At 46.2% G+C, this 24,043-nt stretch overlaps 1 protein-coding gene and 1 long non-coding RNA gene across 2 annotated transcripts; one reads left to right on the forward strand and one right to left on the reverse strand.

The window, feature by feature from the left end:
- Positions 1–1,214: 1,214 nt before the first annotated feature.
- On the reverse strand, positions 1,215–11,974 carry Apobec2 (apolipoprotein B mRNA editing enzyme catalytic subunit 2). The gene is made up of 3 exons (XM_046450632.2): positions 11,694–11,974; positions 3,938–4,501; positions 1,215–1,642 (listed from the first exon to the last, which is right to left on the reverse strand). Exons 1-2 carry the CDS (start codon positions 11,822–11,824, stop codon positions 3,958–3,960), a joined length of 675 nt encoding a protein of 224 aa, XP_046306588.1. The 5' UTR covers positions 11,825–11,974; the 3' UTR covers positions 1,215–1,642; positions 3,938–3,957.
- Positions 9,143–23,223, forward strand: LOC124096683 (uncharacterized). The gene is made up of 3 exons (XR_006852981.2): positions 9,143–11,319; positions 14,587–14,649; positions 21,579–23,223. It is a non-coding gene; the product is annotated as an uncharacterized LOC124096683 (long non-coding RNA).
- Positions 23,224–24,043: the final 820 nt, after the last annotated feature.

Here is a 24,043-nt window from a genome sequence, read left to right on the forward strand (position 1 = left end):
CCAGAAAAGTACTGGTTAAATATAATCTTCGTACTTTAGACTTATGTTCTTATCACATTTCAGCCTGATAGGCAACAGTTGCTAAAAAGTATTTCCCTTTCATATCTCTTTTTGGAGCAGACAGTTCTGCATGTTGTTGGTGAGCAGGGGCAAGTTCATCAGCAAAGAGACCAAGGCTTTTCTTATTTTCTATCTACAGAAAATAAAATTGAAGGGAGAAAAGTGGGGAGAGGATATCTAAATGCACAAAATTGAAAATGAAAGTGGGGTGATAAGTAGAAACTTGAAGAATTAAAGTATTTTGTTTAACTCTAGGCAAAATAAATCTTCATGTCTCCCCAACTCCACTATGATGCTGGGTATTGACCCCAGGGACTTGTGCATGTTAGGCTACCACTGACTACACCTCCACTCCTAGGCAAATAAATCTTAACACTCGGTCAAAACATTGGTTTTCTAGGCTTCCTTTACTTTTAAAAAGATTACAGCTAATTTTTTTCTTGGAGTATGAGACATGATTCTTTTAACAAAACCTAGTCTCATCCAGGATTGGCTGTAAGTGGAATTCTGGGACTCAGCAGGGATGTGATAAAGTGTTTTGTCAGTTGCAGATAGTCTTGGGGTCAAATTCCGATGACTTATCACACTTGAAGCCTGGGGAAAGGAGGCATGGCCTGATAATCAAAATGAACACATTATTCTTGGAAACCCAGTTGGAGTTTGGCAAACACCCAGAAGTTCACATGTGAAATTTTGTTTCCATGTAGGACTCAAACCTTTTAAGAAGTAAGACTTTTGACATTCTTCTTCCAACACTATCAAGAATCATGTATTGAATACTCTTACGTGATGTGTGTGTCTACACGTTGAAGTGCCTTTCATCCTCCTCTTAATCAAGAAGCTAACTGCTTATTCACTGGCAATTGGGATGTTGGTATCTTACAACATTCCTCTGCTTTTTGTTCCACGTTCTGCTATGGTTTTGTCAGAGAAGGGGGAAAGCCCTCATTTACAAGTCACCTCGGAAGAAATTAGTTTAAGAGAGGCAAGACCGTGGTGGGCAGTGTGCATGGGAAAGGTAGTTCCTGTTGTCTGGGAGGTTCTGGTTTAATCTTCCCTTTCATGTCATGGTCTAAGACGTCCTTACACCTGATTGACTTACTGTCCATGGTAACTTCCTGATGCACAAGTTCCTTAAAATATCAGGCCACAGAAAAACCACACTATTTCTTTTATTAATGTTGCTGTTTTTCTTTCTTAAAATAAAACAGCCCAATTTAACATAAAATGCATTTCTGGATGTATTTCAAATATCTATACTGTGGGTCTGAAGCCCTATGCCTTAAGCAGCTCCAATGGGGAGTCATTAAGACTTGCAGCCCCACAGATGCCTGGTGCCCATATGTAGTTGCTTTTCTCTCCTTGTTGTTCACTTTCCTGTTTCCCCAAAGCAGCATAAGAGAGACAGGCACAACCTAAATGGATTATGGCAGTGAGAAGTGTATTGAGTCCTCTGAGGGCCTTGTCCAGTGCGATTAGTTGATGTCAGATGTTGTCCAGCTCCAGATGGTCATATTAGGAAGACAGGCAGGTTCAAGATGGCATATATGTCACTACTGTCTCTTGACGGCAGCATGCAGACCTTCATGAAAAAAACAGATTGTTACTGAGAGCCTTGTAGGTACCAACAAATCCCTGAATCCAGAATTTCTTCTCCATAGTTTTCTGTGGTTCCTGACTGAGCCAGGATTGGGTTTGTTTCTTTCATTCATGTTTTGGTGTGATTTATGCAGGGAAAGGCCCAGAGAAATCTTTAACTCTTCTCTTGGTTAAATATATGGTTAAACTTTTTTTCCCAAAAGGTGAAGTAAGAGATAAGAGGCAAATTTTATTTAACTAATGCTCATTTCTTGGGATGATTTTTAAGAGGCAAATCTTATTTAACAGATGTTCATTTCTTGCGATGATTTTAATTAAGCTGGGTTGTTCTTTTGGGCTTTTAGACTACAACTCTATTTCATGCCTTTTTAAAAACTTGGTGCATTTCCTTCAGGATTGTGAGCATTTAAATAGAGGACAGGGGAGCATGTAGTAGACTTAGAGGGCATAGTTTTATATGTATGCTGAAGAAGGAGGCTTATAATGTGGGCGATGTCCCAGTAATACTCTATTTTTAAATAATCTGACTTAGAAATGGACTTTTTCTTCAAACTGGTTTATTTTTTGACTTAAATCAGTATGAGCTACAACCCTCAATTATCCAAAATCATACTACCCCTGAAAATGCTTAATTTTAATGGAAAAAAAATCCCTGAAAAATCAAAACAAAATCCCTGAGGATTGTTAGTTAGGTAGCTAGAAGTGGCCCATGAAAAATATTTAAGAAAGGATAATAGGGTTAAAATTAAACTATTCTTCATTTCTCTTTAGAGTCTATGTTGGGTTTATGATTATAGTGATACCAATTATACTAAAAAAATGTTTCAGGAATTTTGAAAGTTTTAAAAGGTCACTCTCAGCAGTCTGTCTCTTGATGCTCACCACTACCCAGAGTAAGTGTCATATTTTCTGTGAGCAGATTACCTCATGCTTTTCCCCAACTGAATTCAAAGACTGAGTCCTTCTTTTTTAAGAAATGACTGAAAATCATGTCTTCAGGAATTGCAAATACTCAGCCTGAGAATGAGCAAGTGCCTTATGTGTGTGCCTAATAGAAAACACCTGCCAACAGCAAGCTCCAGAACATTGATATTTCCTAAATGTGTCTATAAAGCAGCATCTTGTCTTAGGGGTATTAGGAGTGAGAATCACCAAAAAAAAAAAAGAAGAAGAATTAATAGAAACATGTTGCTTTCATGTTTTATTAATATGGGAGTTGTTTGAGAATTAAAGTTGAGTATGAGGGGGGTTAAATACCCATCTCTATCATCAGAGGTTTTGATCAGTAACTGTGGCCTTGTAACGGGGCTCAGTTCAGTCATAGCATTTCTGTGGGAGCAAACTAGATCAGACAAAATTTAAAAAAAGATAGTAAAGGATCCTTTACCCTCTTTCCTGAGGATAATTGGCCTTTTTCTGTAAGAGTCTAATTTACCCTCAGCAAGAGGCCAAATTGGCCTTAATTGTGTCCTAATTATTTGCTTAAATAGCTAATCTTTACTTCCAGTTCTCCTATCACCTCTTGATATCTGTAGGAGGCTACTTCTGAGCTGCCACCTAATTTATAAACATCTTTTTAACCCTTTAAACATTCCTGTATAAACAAGTTTGTGGCTGTGTTATCCTGATTCTTGCATTCAGCATTTTCCAATGCTGAGGTCTTCTCAATAAGGAAAATGTTCTTGCATTAGGCATTCATGCAGCAATTATTGATCTCCCTCAAAGCATAACCATTTGCTTGAAAACATAAAAGCAGGTCTGGCCAAAACCAAAAGTTGACTACAAATCCACTTGGGAATTTCAGAATTACCAAAAATGAAAGAATTGCCCCTAAAGAACGAAAAACCTGCATTAGAGAAAAGCAGATGTGTAGATTGCAGACAGCTTGGGAGCAGAGTAAGTCTGGACACATGCTCAAGGGGACATGCTTGGGGGACTTATCTTCTCTACTGTTGTCCGGTAAGTGGCCCTTGTGCCATCTAAATCTTACTGAAGTTTTGTCAAAGCTTTAGGATCCCTTTCAACCTTGGTTTTCCAAGTTATAGGAAGTTAGTTTGAAATAAAAGGATAGAAAAGGGAAAGGATTTTGGCACAAAGATTCAGAGGTAAGAGAAAATGAAACAAAATGTTCTAAAATGTTTTAAAACCAACCAAAAGGAGAGAAGTGCAATCCTTCCAATGCAGATTAAACATTGTGCCACTCATTCTACCTGACTTCGCGTCTTATTCAAGTGAACGGTTGGTGGAAAAATGGTGCCCTGGAACCAGGAGAACTCACATGAGGCCGAGCCCAGCTGCCTACTTCAGGATGTCTGCCAACTTCTCCTCATAGTATAGGAAGTTCTCCTGAATGTCCTCCCAGGGCTCGAAGGCCTTGGATTGACCCTCTTCTTGCTCCACAAAATTCTGCCAGATGTACTCAAAATCCTGGGGCTTCATGATACGCAGTTTGCAGCCAGCCTCCTTCAGTTTCTTCAGAGCAGTCTGGATCTCTGGTTCTTCCCACATGAAGAGTCGCCCCACCAGAATGAGCAGGCGCAGGTTCTTGGTCTTCCCAAGGGTTTTGATAATGCGGTCAGCGCAAGCTGCACAGGGACTAGAAGACACATACCAGGTGACATTGTACCGCAAGGCCGGGTCAAAGGTGGGCAGGATGGTGTTGAAAAAGGCTTCCTCTGCGTGGGCAGCTGCATGCTCATCCTCTAGGTATCCCCGAGATGCCTGGACTTGGCCTCCCTTGCCCTGCGCTTCAACCACATAGCAGAGGAAGGTCTTGTTCCGCCCAGAACTGTACTCCACATTCCGGAACTGAAACTTAAAGAAGTTGACAGGCAGCCGCTCCCTGTAGGTAAAGGAGACAAAGGGACAGGGAAGGAGAGAGAGAATGATGAGTTCTTGTGTCTAGACCCAGCCTAGAGTAGGTAGATCTCCAAGACATCCACTCTTACTAAAAATAGGTCTTGCCTATGCTAATGACAGTCATAAAAAGGCATGAAAGAACCCAGAAGTGTTTACCTGGAGGGAGGGAGAGAATTTGGATTGGGTTTGTGTTCTGGTCACCTCACTAGGAAGGATCCTCAACACTTTCCACCATCTAAACAGCACATCCTAAATCAGTGAACCCTTAATCTGGCTATACCTTCAAGTCACAAGGAGGACTAAGCCTGGGTCCCACACCAAATCAATTAAATCAGAATGTCTAGAGAAAAGTCCCAGGCATCCGTATTTTTTTAAAACTCTCTAGAGAATTCTAATGTGTGTCTAGGATTGACAAGCAATGCTCAAATAACAATTTTACCAAGTAGCAAGTGTGTTAAATTTCTCATGACAGAGCAAGACAAAGATTTTGCAAAGCATTTCATGCTTTCATTTCTCCTTGTAGCTCATGTAAATTGCATTTTGAGCGCGGAATGGCCTAGGTCTTGTAGTATGCTTGTAGACAGTTTCTCAAGTCTGTCTTTTCCTTCAGGTGAAAGGATTGTCACATGGTCTGTGTGAGAATTGCTACCTGTGAGACAAGACTGCCCAAGGATACCTTGGGATAAGCAAGCTTGTGTGTAATATTGAGTCATTTCAGAGTCATGAAAGATGTAGCCACTGCCATCCACATGCTTATAGTCCAGCAGCTGGATTCTAGCTGGCCCAAGAAGGCAAAAATAAAAGAGCTGAGAGCATTAGAAAACTGCTAAAAGTGGAGAGGTAGACTAGAGAACCTATGGTATTAAAACTTTCACGTTGATTCAATCAGGAGGCAGCAGAGAACTGTTACCAGTTTTTTTGTAGAAAAGCATTTAAAAGTGACATCCACAGCAGGTTACTATGGCCAATGGAGTGTAGCTGGGGTGAAAAAGTGACTAATCGTCTTAGGACACCAAACTTAGTGACAAGGAGTTCAGGTGTCCAGTGGCTTCAAAGAGGAGAAGGATGATTAGAAAATTAGGAAAAGGCCAGGTTTTTAATAGTAAGAAGGAGACAAAATAGGAGAAGAGCTACAGAGGGCGTCGGAGTTGATAGTTTTTGTATTTCTGTTTATGTGTGTGTTTTTCTAAAATAGGAAAAATCTGTGCAGGTGTGAAGGTCAAGGAGAATGAGGAGGTTTTAATAGGAGGGATTGATTTTCAGAAGTAAAGGAGGGGTGAGTACCAACTAGAAACGCCGAATGTATTTCTTTTTAAAAGTATAATCTCAGAGCTGGGGATGTAGCTCAGGGCAGAGCACTTCCCTACCATGCACAAGGCCCTAGGTTCCCTCCATGCTCAGCATAGCCAAACAAGTAATCTTTGTGCCTTCCCGAGAAGATAACTGTGGCATCACTAACTCACATGCCCTGTCTCCACCCTTTCTTATTCCCCAGAAAGGTCACCAGACTCCCTGGGCTACAGGGGAATCCCTGGTATCCCAGAGCCTTGGCTGCTTAAGGGTAACAGCAGATGCCAAGAGCTGACCTGAGTTGTTTCCTTGCAGGATTCCCTGCCCCCACTCCATCACCAAATTTTTTCTACACAAGTTTCCATGTCTCTTGCTGTCAGGTTAAGTTTCCACTGTGGAGATGAATGTGTTTGAGGACCCAGCCCCACATTCCCTTCAAGTACTATACTTAGCTCTCTAAGCCCCTGAGTCCCTAGATGCAGGTGTTTATTATTTACTTAACATTTTAGCAGAATAGATCACCTGATGTTTCCTCTCTCCTCTTTCAGTCCCTGCTGAAAATTCACTTATCCCAAGCTCTTCCTAGTTACTCCACCTGCCTGCTCCTGAATTCTACAAGTTGCTCAGGGGTCCCATCACTCTCTGGAGTAGATTTTGCTCCTGAGAAGTACAGAACTCATCTTTTTAGCCCAGACCCTTGTTTTATTCCTCAAGATCTTTTGCCAGGCCACCCTCCCTTCTCCAGGTCAATGCAGAGCCACCTGTATGATAGATTCTCCAGTGGAAATCCTTGGAAATATTCATCATTACTTGGGGACTTCAGCAGTAGCTACCTATGAGGTCCCTCAGGTTTCTTCTGGAATCTCCCAAAGCATTGTTCCACCTTTGCTAAGTGTAGTTCAGCCAGAAGTATGAATTTGGCTGCATACAACTGCAAGTTTGGCTGGGTAGTTGTGAGAAGCCTGCTTCTCTCTGCCCCACTAAAGTTCTGACATTTTCCCTACCTCTTCCCTGGGCAAGAGGAGAAGAATCAGAAACCTGAAACCCAAGCAGGGAGAAGAAAGGTCATCTCTCTATAAATATCGTTTTCTGACCCCTCTGGCCAGCAGCCCCAGAGCTGGTTCTGTCCCTCAGCGGGGCCCTCTGGAAGAGGTGCTGGAGGAGAAGAGCTTTCAATGGGCAAAGGAAAGGCAGGGAAGATTTGGCTTTTAGTCTTTCCTTTGGGCTTGCCCAGAGACTGAGCTTGCTTGGCATCTCGATGGGCTTCTTGGTCTTCCAGAAGGAGCATGAGGGTCAAGTGAGGTACTCTGGGCTTCCCGCAGACTAAAACAGCCAGGTCCTGGAGGGAATCCAGGAGAACAGAGGTAGTGGAGGTCTGGCATTTCTGCAGCAAGCTGGATAGCATGGCCACCTCAGTTGATTTTGTGGAATCACAAGATAAGTCAACGCTATTATGCCCACTGGTGGAAGAAAGGACATAGTGACACCTACCTTCTTAATCACAAACGGTGTTTTCTAAAAACATGATATGCCTAGGCATTATATCTACTTACACCTTTTTTTTTAGAACCCCAGCAGATAATTTCACTATTAAAGGAGTGTGTGTGTGTGTGCAGGGGGTGCATTCTATCTGTGTGTGTGTGTGTGTGTGCATGCACATGTGTGTTGGAGTGGTGTGACCGAGAGATGATGGTAGTAGATCTCCCTCCCTCTGCATTCAGTCCCTTCTTCAGGAACAGAAACCACCATTATATGATTCCTGTTTTCTTCCTGCAGCTTCAGGCAGCACTTAATTTAGGCATCCTTGTCTCATGTTTTCTGCATACAAGGCCATGGGCATCATAATTATCTAAGAGGGAAACCCAGAATCCTAATATCTAGCAAGAATTGGGAAGATGGTCTGCTTGAAGGAGGGAGAAGAGCTGTGAGTACGTCTTTTTCTCAGGTTTGCATTTTAAAGGTTTGCATTTCCAAAGTAGAAATCTGTACTATGAAAAGGGGCAACCTGGAGGGCAGTAGAAGATGGTCTGAAATGAAACGTTTGCTTCCAGACAACTCTCTAAGTGGAAAACCTACTCACAAGGGATTGAACATTGACTCATTTCAGCTTTCCCTCACTAGACCTGCCAGTGACCTGTGTGGAAGGTGTAGCCTTGCTCTTTTCTTCGGTTGCCTTCTTTTTCAGAGTACTTTCAAAGTGGATGCCAAGGAGTAAGCCTAGTCAGGGAGAGGAGTGTGGCGCAGAGGCAGAGGGTTACAGAGCTGAGGAGGGAGCTGTAGATTCACAGGACTGGATGAGGATCTGCCCCAGGCAAGCCCTTCTCCCCAGGAGGTACCATATTTGCACATAGCTTTGACCTCCTACCAACCCTCCATGCAGGCCAGGGTGGCAGTCGGTGGGCTGTCTTCTTCACCCATCATGCTCCAGAGGCATCCTTCTCTAGACGCTGCCTCTTCTCTCTATCCCTCATTTGGCCACAGGAAATTCCTGGTAGCTCAAGAAGTGGTTGAAAGAAGACCCACTCCATCTGCCACTTATCTCTGTTGTGTAATAATCCCATTGATGATAGATTTTGCTTTTTGCAAAAACATACACAATACAACTAGCAGGGTGCTGCCAGTCACTCCTTGCTGGGATGGGGAGATGGGGAGACAACCTACCATGGTGCCTCGGAGCACCCCTAAGCTTCCTGCAGGCAGAGTTAGGTATGCACCCAGAGAATTCTCATCTAAACCCAGCACCACCAGGTCCCCAGACATCCTGAGCTTTTCTCTGCCAGAAGATCTTTCTCCAATTCATTCCCCATCACAGATCTGGCAGAGAGACTAATACATAATAAATATTCATTCATTAGTTCATTCCTTTATTCAGGAAATATGTGTTGGGTACCTATTAGGAGACAGGTGCTAAGGATAAAGCAGAAAAAGACAAAGTCCCTGCCCCCTGTGGGGTAAATATTACTATTGGGGAAAAATGGGCAGTAAATAGCAATTCCTACTCAGGAAATATTTGTGAATGTAAAGTAATCCTCTTTATGGCTTCGGTTGTGGTGGGATGCTTTGGAATCAGACAATCCTGGAGTTCTTGCCCTTCTACTAGCTGGGCAAATTACCTAGCCCTCTAAGGTTTAGCTTCCTTATCTGAAAGATTATCTAGCCTTTTAGATTGTGAACAGTGGTAGAATCTCAATAAATTAAAGCTAGTATTGATGGACAGTGCCTTTTCCAGGCTCAAATCATGTCTTTAGAGCTTCGTTGTAATTAATTTATTTTTGTGGTACTGTGGCTTGAACCCAGGGGTGCTCCTACCACTGAGCTTTTTTTTTTTTTTTTTTTTTTTTTTTTTTAATGAATCACATTCTCACTAAATTGCCACTTGTGATCTTCCTGCCACAACCAAAGCTCTGGGATTCCAGGTGTGTGCCACCCTGCCTGTCCTAGAGCTCCATCTCCTACATTTCCAAACCTTTCCTTTTTCTTCACTTCCTCTCACTTCTAGCAGTTGGAGTGGTGTACTGCTAAATATTTAACACTCAACTCTGGAAGAAAGAAAGAAAAACAACAACAACCCCGATTTCTAACCTTTTCTGATTTTTGTAATGTAATTACTTCTGCTATGGAGAAGTCACTGAACATAGAATAGGGAAAAGATACACATGATCACCTTTCAAGCCAATAGGAGCTAGCTTCATTGCAGTTTTAGGCCCTTTTTCCAGCACATTCCACCATGTTGCTTTATTAATGTACTTAGGTCTGCTTCATCCTGAGCACCTTATTCAACCTGAAGTACTGCAGTCATCTCTTATCCTTACCAGCTACCCCCTTTTTCGGACTATTCTCTGAAAAGTCATCTCTCTTCTGCTGGTTTCCAGCTCAAAAATATAGGGAGCATTTTGATCCATTCCCTATGGGAGTCCAGGCTAGGAGAGGACTGGCTTTGCTGGTCCCTTGGATTTCTGGGCATGTGGAAGCTCCACCTCTGGGCTATTTTAAGCATCTGTTTACCCAGAGGGGCCAAGGAAACAGATCTCCACAGCTGTTGCTTGTGGCCAGAAAAGACTCAGGCTCCACCTTCCACCTGAAGTGCGCTCAGAGTGTGCAGAAAGCTGCCTACTTTGCCTGTTTCTCTGAGCCTTGGGTCATGGGAAGCCTCTGACCCTCACTACCTTGCAGATGGACCCAGGATGATAGGAGACAAGTGGCAAAAATGAAATCAAGTAAAAAGAGACCAGTGGCCAAGAAACTTGACTGGTGGTCAGAAGATCTGCCACTTCCTGGTTCTGTGGCCTTGAACATGTCACAAAGTCTCCCTGAGTCTCAGTTTCCCCTGCTGTAAGGGGCAGTAATCAATCTCCCTCTCCTAGCATCTGCTGAGGATTTGAATGAGCTCATTCACTTGAAAGCATGAGTGATTTTAAAGCCCTGACAAATGTCAGTTACATCAGAGGACTTAACCCTCAGGACCCACTTCCACGGGACCCAGAGCATGTTCAATTCAATAGTCTAATTTAGCTTCTGTGCTAGGGAGAGCACAGTGCTGCATGCAGTGGGGTGTGTGTGAGCAAAGACAGCGTGGCTTAGCATGCTGAGGTGTTAGAAAAAGGATCTTCCATAAGAGCCCCTGGAATTGAGGACGCCCCTGGCCTGGTTGCCCTAGGCTTTCCCTGTGTCTATATTAGTCTGTGCCCAGCTGCTCCCCTAATCCTAGGATGAGGGTACGATTAGCTGGTTGAGCATGGGCAAACGGAAGTACAAGGGCTACTCACACTTCAGGAACTAGGCTGCATTTTCCCTTAGGCTCCTTTAGAAATCGGAAAATATCTGAGCTAGAAGGGGTCTAGAAGTCAACTAGCGTAACTTTCTCCAGTTAGAAATGATAAAACCAAGACTGGAAAATCACTTGTCAAGCATCAAATAGCAAGTTCAAATTACCACCCAGGGCTCCTCCCACCCTTGAGGGCATGGTGCCTCCATTCTTTCTGAAACTTCTCTCAGTGGGGTGCCCACTCTGCCTGTGCACGGTGCTGGAGCCCCCTGTGAAGGAAATCCTGGACCTGGAGAAAGTGTGGGCCCACATTTTCCTTTCTTAAGGATTCTTAAAGATTCAGCAGGATCTTTCTCTATAGAAAGAGAGGGGAAAGGAGGAAGACACTTGATTTTATTCTTAGAAGTGGCACAATCGACAAGATAGAGGGACCCTATACATGGCTCCCCTCTGGAGTCTCTAGACACTTTACTCAGCCTCACTTGAGCTGAGCTCATTGGAACAGCTCCTCTGTCCAGAAGTCCCTGGCCTGTGTTATCTGTGCTGTGATTTCTTCCCTAGGAGGGGAGCAGACAGTCTCTGGGGAGACTCAGAAGAGACTTAATAAGGTGAAAACTGTTTCTCACTCAACCTTGGAAAAGGATAGATCTGCCTTAAAATCTTCTACTCCAGAGAGAAACTCTAAGAAAGTGCCAGAGACATAAACATAAGGAGAGACCTACTCAGAAGCAGAGCAGAGAGATGAGGTGTGTGGTGGTGGTGGTGGTGGGGGCGGGGGAACATGACTTTGGGGCCATCTTAAAATGTGCAAGTCTTACCAAACTTCTTGGGAATAAGCCTCTCTCCAGAAAGGCAGGTGACTCCCAATATCAGGAGGCCATAGTGGCGGTTTCATATTTGGGTGCTTGCCTCCAAAGAGTTCCTCTGCCTTCTCCTGAGAGAGCCCAAACTGGTGCCCAAGAGGCCAAGACACCCTGAAGACCCCTGCCAGGTACACAGGTGCCTTCTCCCAGAGCTGTGGCTAACCCTGACCTCTGCTCTTGCATACTCACTGTCCATAGCATGCCGCACGCCTAAAATCTCCTAGGGAGGAGGACCCAGGCCCATGTCCAAGTCTCACCCTGTGACGATCTCAAAGGGCGGCAGCTCAATGAGCTCCTTCAGCTTCTCGGGGTTCTCCAGGTCGTCCAGGTCCTCCCCATTTTGGGAGGCCGGTGCAGCAGCCGCAGCAGCCTCTTCTTTCTGGGCCATAGAGGGGCTGTGGTTCAGGAGTTACTGAGAGAGGAGAGGCTGCGGGTCTGGGCCAGGGCCTGGCGGCAGAGTCCCAAGCAGCTGTCAGCAGCTAAGTATGGCTGGGGATGACGGAAAGAGGACCTGGCTGGCCAGGCTTTGTGCTTGTGTCCCTCAGTGACAGGCTTTATAACCAGGGCCTCCTGCCCCTCCCCCAGGCCCTCTCCCTCTATCTTTTTTTAATTGAGTGACAGAGGGTGCCAGGGTGGGGGAATGGAAACTCTGGCCATTACTATCCCCTATCTATCAGTCTGAAAAGACAGAAAGCTGGCAGGTGGGCATGGGAGGCCTACTTTTCCCTGCCTTCCTCTCCCTCTGCCCTTTGTTTCCAACCTTCCCAGCTCATGGGGGAGATTGTGAAAGGGCCACGGGGCAGACATCTGAAGATTACGAGGAGAAGCTCAGAGTTTCAAGCAGGCTGTAAAGGGGGTGGTTGCAGAGAGCCCAGCCATTTTCACTGGGGGAACCTGGATTCAGGGAGGAAGAGTCCCAAGGAGAGGTAGGATAAAAACATGATTTGGGAAGAGTGTGTAAATTGTGACTCAAAGGGAGTAGATGCTACTTTGGCTTTTGTGAACCCATGATGCCATGGCCAATGGAACAGGAGTGACAGGAGCTGCACATTGACCAAGATTTTAAATGGGCCTGGCGGTGAGTTTAGTGGTCTACACAGGAGATTAGACTTAACGTCTCTACTGCTGTGGGAGACCATGTGTGCTATACCCATGCTGCACACGGGGAGATTCACAGACTGTCCGGAAGACAAACATTCAGCCTGCATGCCATGTTCCCTCTCAATCAGTCCTTGATTCATTTAACAAATATTTAACTGAGCATCTGCTCTATGCCAGGTGTTGTTTTAGTATTGAAATGATGGCAAAGAACAAAGCAAATGAAAGTCCCTGCCCTCATGGAGCTTGCAGGGGTTGGATAATAAATAATATAAGTAAAATATTTATCTTTATGATGTTTGGTGTTGCTAAAGGCTAAGGAGAAAAGGCAGGGAAGGGAAGATAAAGGGGCAAGGTGTGAGACTGAGTTTTTTTTCATAGGCTGGCCAGGGAACAAGAATTGAGATAAGCTCTGAAAGAGGCAAGGGAACTAATCATAAGGATCTCTAAAGGGAAAGCTCAAGTTCCAAGGAGAGAAGCAGTGGTGCAAATGCCCTGAGGTGGAATGTTCCTACTGTGTTTGAGGAACAAAGGTAGCAAAGGCTGCAGAGTCCTAGGAGAGAAGGTGAAAGAGGGGAGCAAGAGCTAAGGAGACTGGGGCCCTGTGGACTCTTCTAAGGACCTTGGCTTTTTCTTTGGGTGAGATGGGAAGCCATTATCCCTGAAGACATTAAACACATGCTCCAACTTAGTTTTTGCAGGATCTCCCTGGCTGCTTGATTGAGATCGGGGCAGTGGTGGGAAGGAGCAATAGTAGAGACCAGTTAGAAGCCTGCTGAAACTGCAGAGAGGAAAAGCAAAAGCCCTTGAGCTAAAAGGCAGCAGAAGATGGCCAGTTTGCAGCTCACCTGACACGTGCTTCCCCGGGTCATAAGTCTTCATGTTTGGGGCAGTGTAAATCAACACTAGAACATTCTCGGGAAAATGAAAGGGAGGGATCAGGGTCATCTGCAGGTTGAAATGAGGAATGGAAAAACACTAGGAAACTGGCCTGAACATAGCTTCACTTGGGGTTGGATAGTGCTAAGAACATAGGGTACCTTTCCAAGGGTCTGCCTAGGAGCAGCCGGGACTGTTGGTTACAGAGGACTCCTGCCTCCAGAGAGTTCCGAGCAGCATGGTGCAGGGTTTGTAGAGTGCCTGGTCACTTATGCATAACCCTTTGACTCCCCAAAGTGTCTCAGTGTGGACAGTGAATTATATGTCACCCTGCCTGTTACTAATTCTTGTCCAGAGATGATTTTGTAGGCATTTTCCCAAAGGAATCAAGCACAGGATAGAGGGAATAGTGCCCATGTCCATCATGAAAAGATAGTAGCAACTGATAAATAGCAAAGAATATTTATCATCACACAAACTCACAACATTTAATTAAGAAGAGTTTACTTCATCCTTTTATTTAATCGACACTTAACAAGGGCTTCTGTGTGTAGTAAATACCAAGAAAACAAAGATACATGAGCAGGGACTAACAGTCTTTATGACACTTGGGGCATTAACCTCACCCCAGGCTCTCATGGGTGTGGATGATGCCCTCATTTTGTACATTAGGGATCTGAGGCAAAATGATTTGTACAAGATCACCAAGGATTTGAGTCCAGGCCTTCTGAGCCTAAGTTCAGCCTGATTTCCAGGGCTAATGAACATCTCTGACACATTAGAAGCAGGAGTCCTTATCCCTTAGTTGATGTGCTTGGATCAACTAAGGGCAAGGAAAACTCTCTGACAGGAAGACTCCTGTCAGTTCACTCTTCCTGGTAGGGATGGGGTTGTTCCTGAGGGCAGATTCTTACTTTTTTTTTTTTTTTTTTTTTGGTGTGGGGGATCAAACCCAGGGCCTTGTGCACACAAGGCAAGCACTCCACCAACTGAGCTATAACCCAGCCCAGGTTCTTATATTTTGGCTTTCATGTATACCCTGGATTAGGAGGAAAAACAGTTTGTGTTCACAATCCTATCTCAGCCTCTGATTCGTGTGATCTTGGCTAAATTGCATCTCTGGGCCTCAGTTTTCCTCCCATGACACGGGCTAACTGCTGCTATCTCCTCCAGGATGGTCAAAGGAATCAAAGTGAAGGACAAGGTTGGGGGGATGGCAAAGACCACAGAGCACAGGTAAGTGGTGGTGAGCTTTCTGACTCTCCTAATAGCTCTGAGAGACCCTGGGAGAGGGCGCAGAGGGAGTCCCTGACTGTTCTCCCTGAAGAGATGATCCCTTGCCCCCACCATAGCCCTGGATAGTTTTCCTTTAACTTGTGGGAGAGTGCCTTGAGGCTGATGACTGACAGCTTCCTTTTCCACAGCACCTCGTGTCATGTCCCCCCGGCATCCCTGGAGGCCCTTTGACCTGCTCTGGCTATTTATGGCTCCTCCTGTAGACCTAAATTCCTGGCTCTCCTTTCCAAGTCAGACCAGTTCCCCCCACTGGCCCCAGAGTTACAACAGCTAATCTGGGGGATCAGGTGCCAAGATCCTGGCTCCTCCCCCTGCAGCTGCTACTACACGCTTTGGGGGGCTGGGTGCCCTGTCCCTTACCCCTACCCCTGTTGGGGAAGGTTCTATCAATGTCCTCCTGCACAGGAGGAAACTGGGCAGTGAGGTATTTTGTTCAAGGTCACACAGGAGCTCAGTGATGTGCTGGAGTTTAAACCTAGCCTTTCCCTCCTGCATCTTATGCTGCCTGGACCTCAGTAACAAGGAGAGCAGTGAACTGACATTAACACAGTCCTGGCTGCTGGTCGGACAATACCCTCAGCACCTGCACTTTAATTCCTTCACTCCTCACAAGGATGTTTGGGGTAGGTACTGTTAGAACGCCCATTTTACAGATCTTGGATCTGAGACCTAGAGGTTAAGCGGCGTGCCACTAGTGAATCAGAGCTATTTGTTTCCAGTGTCATGCTCTTGACCCCTTTGCCATTCAGTCCCTACCCTACCAGGATTCCTGAGGCCAGCTAGTGAGGAGGGGAAGAAGGAGCCAGAGCAGCTAGAGAGGCCCGACAGGAGCTCTTGCAGGGAGAGCAGTCTCTGGCAAGTATTTGATATTGAGGGGTACATGTGTGTGTTGGGGATACAGGGATAGCGACACCACATGACTGTGAGTGAGGAGAGAAAGCTAACAGAACTCTCCCAGCATTTCTCTGTGGGCTCCTGTCCCTGAAGGATGGGTGAGACCCTGGATAGTTGCAGCCAGCCACTCCCCGTCCCATTTTTTCCATGATTATTTCAGAAAACATTCAGGGGCTCTCTTGGTGGATGAAAGGGAGGGGATGGGGTCAGGCCTGCCTGTTCCTTGGGCCTTGGCTAGATGTGAAGCAGAGAGGCCAGGAAAAAGGCTAATGGAAAATAGAACCTCAGAGGAAAGTTTAAATTCTCACTCTGAAAGAAGATACCTTGGGGGTGCATGGTTGGAGTCGGTGCTTTATGTGCAGGGACAGCTGGAACCCCAACAGAGTGTTGCCCCAGAGACAGCTCGGGCGCGCCTGCCCCTTCGGTCACTACTGAGACAAGGTACACAAACAACAGGCAGGCTATGGGCACCAGACACCCCCTGGCGGGCAAGAGTCTGCCCTCTCTGGAAACCACTTTGTTGACATAAACACGGGGTGTCCAGGGCTTTGAGCCATCATGGCCAGGGACAGGGAAGGAGGCCAAGGGTCTCCCAGAGTCTGAGGCTGGGATTGGCGAGGGCACCAGAATCACAGGGTGGACCGGGTTTTTCAATCTTCAGTAAAGGACACAGCGCTTGCCTTCCCTTGTAGAACACGCTGCCCTGGGAAAATGGTGACACCCAGGACTTTAGTGCTGGTCACTGTGATCCTCCATTCCAGCAGCCACTCCTGGCTCTGCCCAGCTCTCTCAACATTACCTGGCTTGAGTCTTTGAAGAAAGTGGTCTGATAAGAATCTGCCCATTAAGGTGACTAATACGGTTCCTTTGAAGGAGTGTTTGTAAGGCCAACAGACCTACAGGGACAAAGTATAAACTCTGCAATCAACTTTTGAGAGAATTCCAGCCCTTAAAATGAGTAAATTGTTGGAGTGGATCCAGGTGCAAGAGTAGGGGGCTTTTCTCGTGCTCCTCTGAGTGGACAATTTCTGTGTGGGTCCGGGAACCTTGTAGACATAGACACTAGGTCAAGAATGAGACCCTGAATAGACACTGTGGAGGCCTCTCATGGCTTGCACACTAGAAGAGGGGACCTGACCTTATGAAGGGTCTTAAAAAGCTGGAGGGCAGAGGGGTTCTTGGAGGGAAGGAAATGTTTCAGGGGCTCTACTTGATTATAAAAGAGGAAGCTCGGGGTCTGAGGGAGTCCCCAACAAGTCCAGCTGTAGACTGAGTACTTAATGAGCTGCTTGTGAGGATCAGCAGTAAAATCCTTACGAAAGGGTCTCAGGCTTGATTCCTGGAACTACAAGAAAGGGGAACTCTGGAAAGATTCTGAAACTGAGCTTAGGGTATAGGAGAGCCTCAAGAGATAGACTGGGTGGTAGCCACCCACAAAGGAAGATGTGATTTTGGAGCCTGGCCCAAGCCTGATGAAGAGGAGGGTGGCCTCTGTGCCATCAGCTCTGCCTGCTGAGGGTTGCAGGAGCCTGAAGTGCACTTCCTGCCCCTGCCTCCTCCCAGCCCGGTTGACTGACCTCTGCCCACCGGATGTACACCTACAAGTCTGCTGTCTTACCTCTCCTCTCTCATGTTTCCATTCTGCAGAAATTGGCAAAGGGAAGAAGAGCAAATTGTTGAGGAAAGAGAGGAGAGATGAAGATATCTCTACCTGGCTTTGCTCTTTCGCCTACCTCTCCCCACCTCTCCAGCCATGGGGTGGGAAATACGCGCAGCCTTGTGAGGAGTCTGTCTCTTCCGCCCGCACAGAATAAATCATATTCAGATACCCATTCCGATGCATAAGGAATAATACTACCCAAGGACAAAGAAGCACATGTATGTGATTTGGATGGCATACATTGGGCAAAGACAAGAGGTGGCTCCAACTCTTTTATAGGCACAATTCTGGTGACAAGAATGCAGGTCTGTTCCAGACTAGTCTCTAAACTCAGAGTTGGGGTAGGGGAAGGGCAAGAGGCCCAGAAGTATTGAGAGACTGTGAAATTAGAGCCTTCTGCCTAGGATCAGGGAGCTGGTGCAGAGGGGGATTTTTAAGGACAGATCTTTAGGGTCAGATCTTTAGGTTCAGAGCTTGGGGTTGGGATCCTACCCTTTCATTTCATGCTGAATTTCTGTACAAGGTCAAGAAGCCCTTTAGTTTGGCTCATGCCAGCGAGGGCTAGGGACACTGCCCAAGTTAATCTTCTTTCTAGGACTATGGGTCTTGACAGCTGGTTTGTGGCTTGCCCTGGGGAGGTCAGAGTCATATCACAGACATGGTGCATCTTCTTGGAGAATCAGCTTAACTTTTGGAATTAACTGGTTATGTGAATAAAATCAGCAGCAAATATTATAATGCCTGTATGTAATGATAGTAGTACCAATAGGCGTTCCTGGGATGTTGACTTGTCCAAGGTCCCACAGTGAGAACAGAGCTTGATAAGAAGCCATGCAGTGGTGGCTCCCAGGCCCATCTTCTGTCCATCAGAATTTATAATCAAATTTGGAAATTTAAAAGTTTAAAACAGTTAATGTATATAAATGGAGCCATAAGTTAAATCAAAAGCAAAATTTATTTTATTTTTTGTGGTGCTGGGGGTAGACCCAGGGCTTTGTGCATGCTAGACAAGTGATCTACCACTAAGCCACACCCAGTCTAAAAGCAGCTTTTAACAATTTGATTGAGGTAAAGATAAGATACACAAGAATAAGTAAGAGCTGGTTGTTTTGTGCCTGTGATGATGGCCAGGTTAGCTCATGACCTGAGGAGGAGGCTCCAATTTGCTAGCTGTCAGGTTTGGGAAGTACTTCACTTACTGCCTGCAACTCGGAGCAGAGTAGGCCTGCATCGGACCGCAGGTGCTTACCAGCCAGGTGGTTTCCTGGGGTCCATTCCTGGAACAACAGACATTTATGGAGAACTTATTCTCTGCCATTATCTCATTTATCCCGCCCCCCCCCCCCACACAAATCTGTGAGGTCCTCATTTTAGAAATAAGGAAAATGAAACACAGACAGCTTAGGTTGCACTAGGTAACCAGTTAATCAATGACAGAATCAGTCTCCAACCCCGAGTTGGTCTGACTCCATGTCCAGAACTACAAACCACTACACCATATTATCCTCATTCCCCAAAATGATCTGACTCCCTGGGTCTGGAGCTGGGCTGCATTCTGTACCTCAGTAAGTACCCCCAGAAGGCCGCTGGACCACACTTTGAGAAGCAATGCTCTATAGCAGCAGTTTTCCATCTGGCTGCAGATTAGAACCAGAGATTTCCAAAACTATTAAAGCCCTTCCCTTCTTTTTCAGTTGGTCCAAAGTAAGGGTGGGAGTGGTGGCATTTTTTTTTTTAAGTGTGACAATGTATTCATTAATCCATTCAATCTGTCAAAGTAGGTCTGGGTATCTACTTTGTGTCCTTCCCTGCCCTGGGGCTGCAGATACAAAGGTAGGTGGGACCTATGTTTGCTTTCCCTGGACTCAGGTGACTGGCCTGGCTGGGTGGAGTCTGCTGTTGGTGGAGGAGGGGAGGCTGGGTGAGCTCTGGAAAGAGCAAGTTCATTCCCTTCTCAGATGCTGCTGCTGCTGCCTGGCTGCCCTCTTTGTAAGGTCTTCAGCCTCACCCTAGAGGACTGTTTGTTTGAATTCCCAAGCTCCTTCTCAGAAAACCACAGATTGTCAAAGTTAAATAGGGCCTGAGAAATGATCTATGTCCTGAGCCCTTGAACTTTTGTAGGCAGCTGACAAAAGTCCTGGGGATCGGGTTAAATCTAAAGATGCCGGGAGCTCATGGCAAAAGGTCTAAACCACAGGTCTCCACTGGGGCCCCAGGAACATGTCTATTTTAAAATGCTAAAAATGGCTCTGGCACACTTTTAAGCCAGGGTTCTTGGCCTTGGCTGTAGCAGAGGCAGTCATGGGGAGTTCTAAAACCATCAATGCCCTGGCCTCATCCCTGGAGAGTCTGATCAGTATTTTTAAAAACTTCCTGGTGATTCCACCAAGCAGCAGGTGGAGGCCCCCTGACTGCAGGGCATATGGGGCTTTCCAGCTGGCCTTGTGCAGACACTGGGGAGGCAGCCCAGGACAGCCACTCCTTGCCACCATCGCAACTTTGAAACAAGACCAGAGGAAAATAGGAGGAGGGTGGAGACAAAAATTTAAAAGCCACAGAGAGGGTGGAGAAAGGGAGAAACCAGAAGGCTGGATAAGAAGTTCCTACTGAACTCACCTCCCAGCTCCCTAAGGCTTACATTCACTTTTTTTCCTTATTATATTAATAGTTAAGTGATATAAAAAATTGGAAGTATAAGAATATATGAAAACAAGAAAAAGCATCTGTAATCTTACATCAGAGATAATCACATAAAATCTTAGCATGACATATTTTAGCTTGTTATTTTAGTATTGTTATAACTTATATTGTTATAATATTTTAGTATTATATAATATATAATTATATAATCTTTAATCTTAACATGGGACATTAGTATCCTTTTTACTTTATTTTCCTGTTTTGCTTTTATGTAATATTTCAAAAGGTTTTGTTTTTCATGTAATTAGAAATCTAAGTGCTAAACCATCATGCTGAGTTTGGGAGGGCTTGAGAGGGATGGAGATGGCACCTACCCTCACCCAGGTGTGATCACCCATTCATGTCTACTCACATGCAGGGGCAGAAGCTTCTATGCCCACTCTGCAGCCCTGGACACCCTGCACTCAAATGTGCACTTAGCATCATACTTTCAAAGTTATTAGTAGCATTTCATATTTAAGTATTGAAAGATTTCTCCCTCTTTCCCAGATCTCTAAATTCTAAGGAAAAACAGTACCAGGGTACCCAGGAGAGTGGCCATATTAGACACAATGGGTCTCTGCTCCTGAGCCTGCTCACAGTCTCTCCTTACTCTTGCCTCCTCTTCCATGCCCTGGGGTCCCAGTTGCTGTTCTCAGCCTTGGATTGAGGCTGGTGCAGTGGATACAGGTTGTTTCTCCACAGGTGGCAGGTCATGGCAGTGTTCATAGTGGATCTGACAGGTAGGGTGTCGGCAGCAGTGTGGCCACTTTGGTGATGGGGTGTGGTTCAGCACTTTACTCAGCATGAACCTGTACAGCAGCTGGTGGAACTGCAGGGCTGGCTCTGAGGGATAGGGTCTATGTGCTGCCTGAGAGCTGGGCCCCTCCACCTTTCTGCAACCCAAAGAACCAAGTCCCAGGGCCCTGTGGGAGCTCTGAGTAGCCTTCCATCCTGTACCTGATCTGAATGATCTGCTTCTGGGGCCTGGTGCTTTTCCTCCTCCTGCACTGCTTCTGCTACAACCACCACGTGTCTTACTAGATCAGGTTTGTGGGCTGCTAGGAAGAACATCATTATAGTCCAGCTTATGGTGAGTTAAAGGGCGTAAGTCTAAGGGGTGGGACCAGGGGCCACCCAAAGTTCCCTCCCAGGTCCTTCCACCCCAAGTAGAAGGCATAACCCTGGAGAGACGGTGGTAGAAACACTTAACAGAGGTTGTGCCTCGGCATCTGGAGGAGGTCCTCTGGCGTAAGGACTCTTGATTACCAAGAGGGAGCCCTGTGAACTAAAATGTGGGATAGCCATTATGGTCCTCATTTGAGGGCCAGGGGGAGCTGGTGGGAGGGGAGTGGAGACTTGGAGAGAGTGGAAGAAGAGGGCTGGTTGGGATTCCAGGCAGGCACCGAGGGTTTTCTCCAGTCCTGCTGCTCTGAACCACCTTCAACCCTGGCCCCAGTGTCTTGCCTGTTTTCTGGATTCTAGGGACTTATTTTCTTCACACCACTCAGTTGGCACCTGGAGGACACTGTCCAGTATTGGTAACCTCTTCTAAGTGGGAGGCTTTCCTCCTTCTAGGTGTATGTGATTTCTGGAGGTCAGGTTCAGGTATGACCATCTTTTCATTCTTCCACAGTGGCCAGGTCCTCGAGAGGATGATGTCTTACCTAAGCTGACAGTAACCAACCTGGAAGGACCACATTCTGAAGGCAGGAGCCAGAGATTCCTGGGCCATTTCTATCCACAGGGGGCCAGTCCATCTGCTCCAGCCTTACCTCATGGGGTCGACTGGCGTACTCTGGTCTCCTGTGCAGATCTACACAGGGGCAACTGGCACTGGGATGCTCCCTATTTGAAGCCTTAGCTCTTGTCTGCTGGAACCGTTGGGATGAAGTTCATCCACCTCTTTTTAATTCCAGGGGGTTGAGCTGCAAATGCAAATATCCGATTTCTTGTGGCCTCTCAAGGAAACAAAAGCCTGATCTTTGATTAAAAAGCTGCCATGCTCAATTGCTTATTGCTTTCTTTGCATGTCACTTGCATGTGAGACAAGGGATAGACCTTCCTTCATCCAAGTCCCTCACCCAATATCATTCTTCTCATCTGCTTAACATTTCAGCTATCTCCCTGTGATTGACTGGATTTGAAGGAAAATTACCCAATTATTTCCAATGCTCTAGAGTGACAACCTAATCCATCCTTTCCTGCCAAGAACACTTGTCCTGGAAGCTTCCGGGAGAGGGCTGCCCTGCATGCCTGCCTGTGCATCTTTTTGTCTTTCTTGGCTTCTCACCATCCATTTGCTCATCTTCTAACTTCCTGTCTTAGTTTTTCCTATTTTTCTCTCCTGTGTTGGACGTTCCCTTCACTGCCCCTCCCTTCCCACATCCTCTTTCCTCCCGTTACCCACGGCTCCCAGGGCTTCCTTTTCCCCAGGCCTCATGCTCTCCTCACTGCAGGCAGCAAGGTTTCTCTACCCGTGTCTGATGGTGCATGAGATGTGGAGGCAGAGAGGCCGAGGGATGGGAAGAAGGGGGAGCAGGGCTCCCAGCTGGTCTACTTTTCTCAAAGGTAGCAACACTAGTTGGGGAGTCCAGGCTGCTGCTTGCAGGGGCCGAAAGTTTTCTTTCACCAGAGGTTACCCTGGTCTGCAAGAGTCTTGTGTGTGTGGTGGGGGGAGGGGGTTACTGAGGATCAAACCCAGGGTCTCAAGCATTCATGCCCGCTAGGCAAGTGCTCCACCCTGAACTATACTCCTAGCCCTGTTAGATCCTTGGTGCCTGGTGTTTGGAGGGAGCCCCTTCATGGAATAGTTAGGGGTTTGTGTTATGGTTTGGATGTGAGGTGTGCCCTGCAAAGCTCAGGTGTGAGAAAATGCAAGGTTTAGAGAAGAAATGATTGGGTTATTAGAGCCTTAACTCAATCAGTGACTCCATCCTCTGATAGGATTAACTGAGTGGTGACTGAAGATGGGTAGGGTGTAGCTGGAGAAGGTGGGCATTGGGGGCGTGCCTTTGGGGTATGTGTTTTATATCTGGTGGGTGGAGTCCCTCTCTGCTTCTTGATCATCAAGTGAGCTAGTTTCCTACCTCCCTCACTCTTCCACCATGAGGTTCTGCCTCACTGCAGGCCCCAGGTATGGAACCAACCTTCTATGGACTGAGACCTCTGAAACTGAGCCCTCAGATAAACTTTTCCTCTCCTACAATTGTTCCTGTCAGGTCTTTTAGTCACAGCAGTGAAAAAAGCTGACTAAGACAGTTTGGCTCTGGGAGGGCTGGCCCTCATGTGATAGCTCAGCCCCCCCCCCCCCCCCAGGATCCCATTTATGCCTCTGGTCTTTGCATCCTATGAACCAGATTTGTGTCTGTAGGACTGGTAGGGACCTTTGGATTTCTTCAGTGCCTTTCTGTAACCAGGATTGTCCCCAAGTGAGGCAAATACTGACTTTGGAAATGAATTCATTATTCATGAACACAGACCCTGGAACAGGCTTCTTGTCGGCATGACCCTTCCTGACTTGGAACTCGAGCTTGACAGATATTTTACAAAGCCCTAGAACTTCATGACTCAGAGGTGAAGGCAGCAGACAGTGGAGGTGGGTGGGGAATCTGGGCAGGAGTGGCCTGGTGCTTCCTGGAAGAGTCCTACCTCCCAGTCACCCTGAAGAGGGGAAGGGAAAGTGTCCCTGTCTGTTGTCAAAGTCCAGTCTCCTGTGTGACTCAGAGCTTCGTCCAGCAAAAACTAACCCCTTCCCTCTTTTTCATGTCAAAATTCTGGGCACCCCTTCCTTGCTGGTCATTTGAGCATGAGGTCTTCTTCCCAACTGGCTGTTCTCTCTCTTTTCCCTCCTGACAGGGAAGGGAGAAGCAGGGAGGGGGCTGTGTCATGGACAAGAGGCTAGAGAATCATCAACTGAGACAAAAGCAGAGGAAGTGACCACTTATCTTTTTTGTTAAGTTGTATTTTATTTCCAGTTGACACATAATAAATGCACATATTTATAGGGTACCATGTGCTGTTTTAATTCTTGCATACTTTTTGTAATGATCAAATCAGGGCAATTAGCATGGCCATCACCTCAAACATTTGTCGTTTCTT

The sequence above is a fragment of the Marmota monax genome, unplaced genomic scaffold (assembly GCF_021218885.2).
Source record: "Marmota monax isolate L192 unplaced genomic scaffold, Marmota_monax_Labrador192_F-V1.1 WCK01_AAM20220418_F8-fsc00127, whole genome shotgun sequence".
In the NCBI taxonomy this organism is placed as follows: domain Eukaryota; kingdom Metazoa; phylum Chordata; class Mammalia; order Rodentia; family Sciuridae; genus Marmota; species Marmota monax.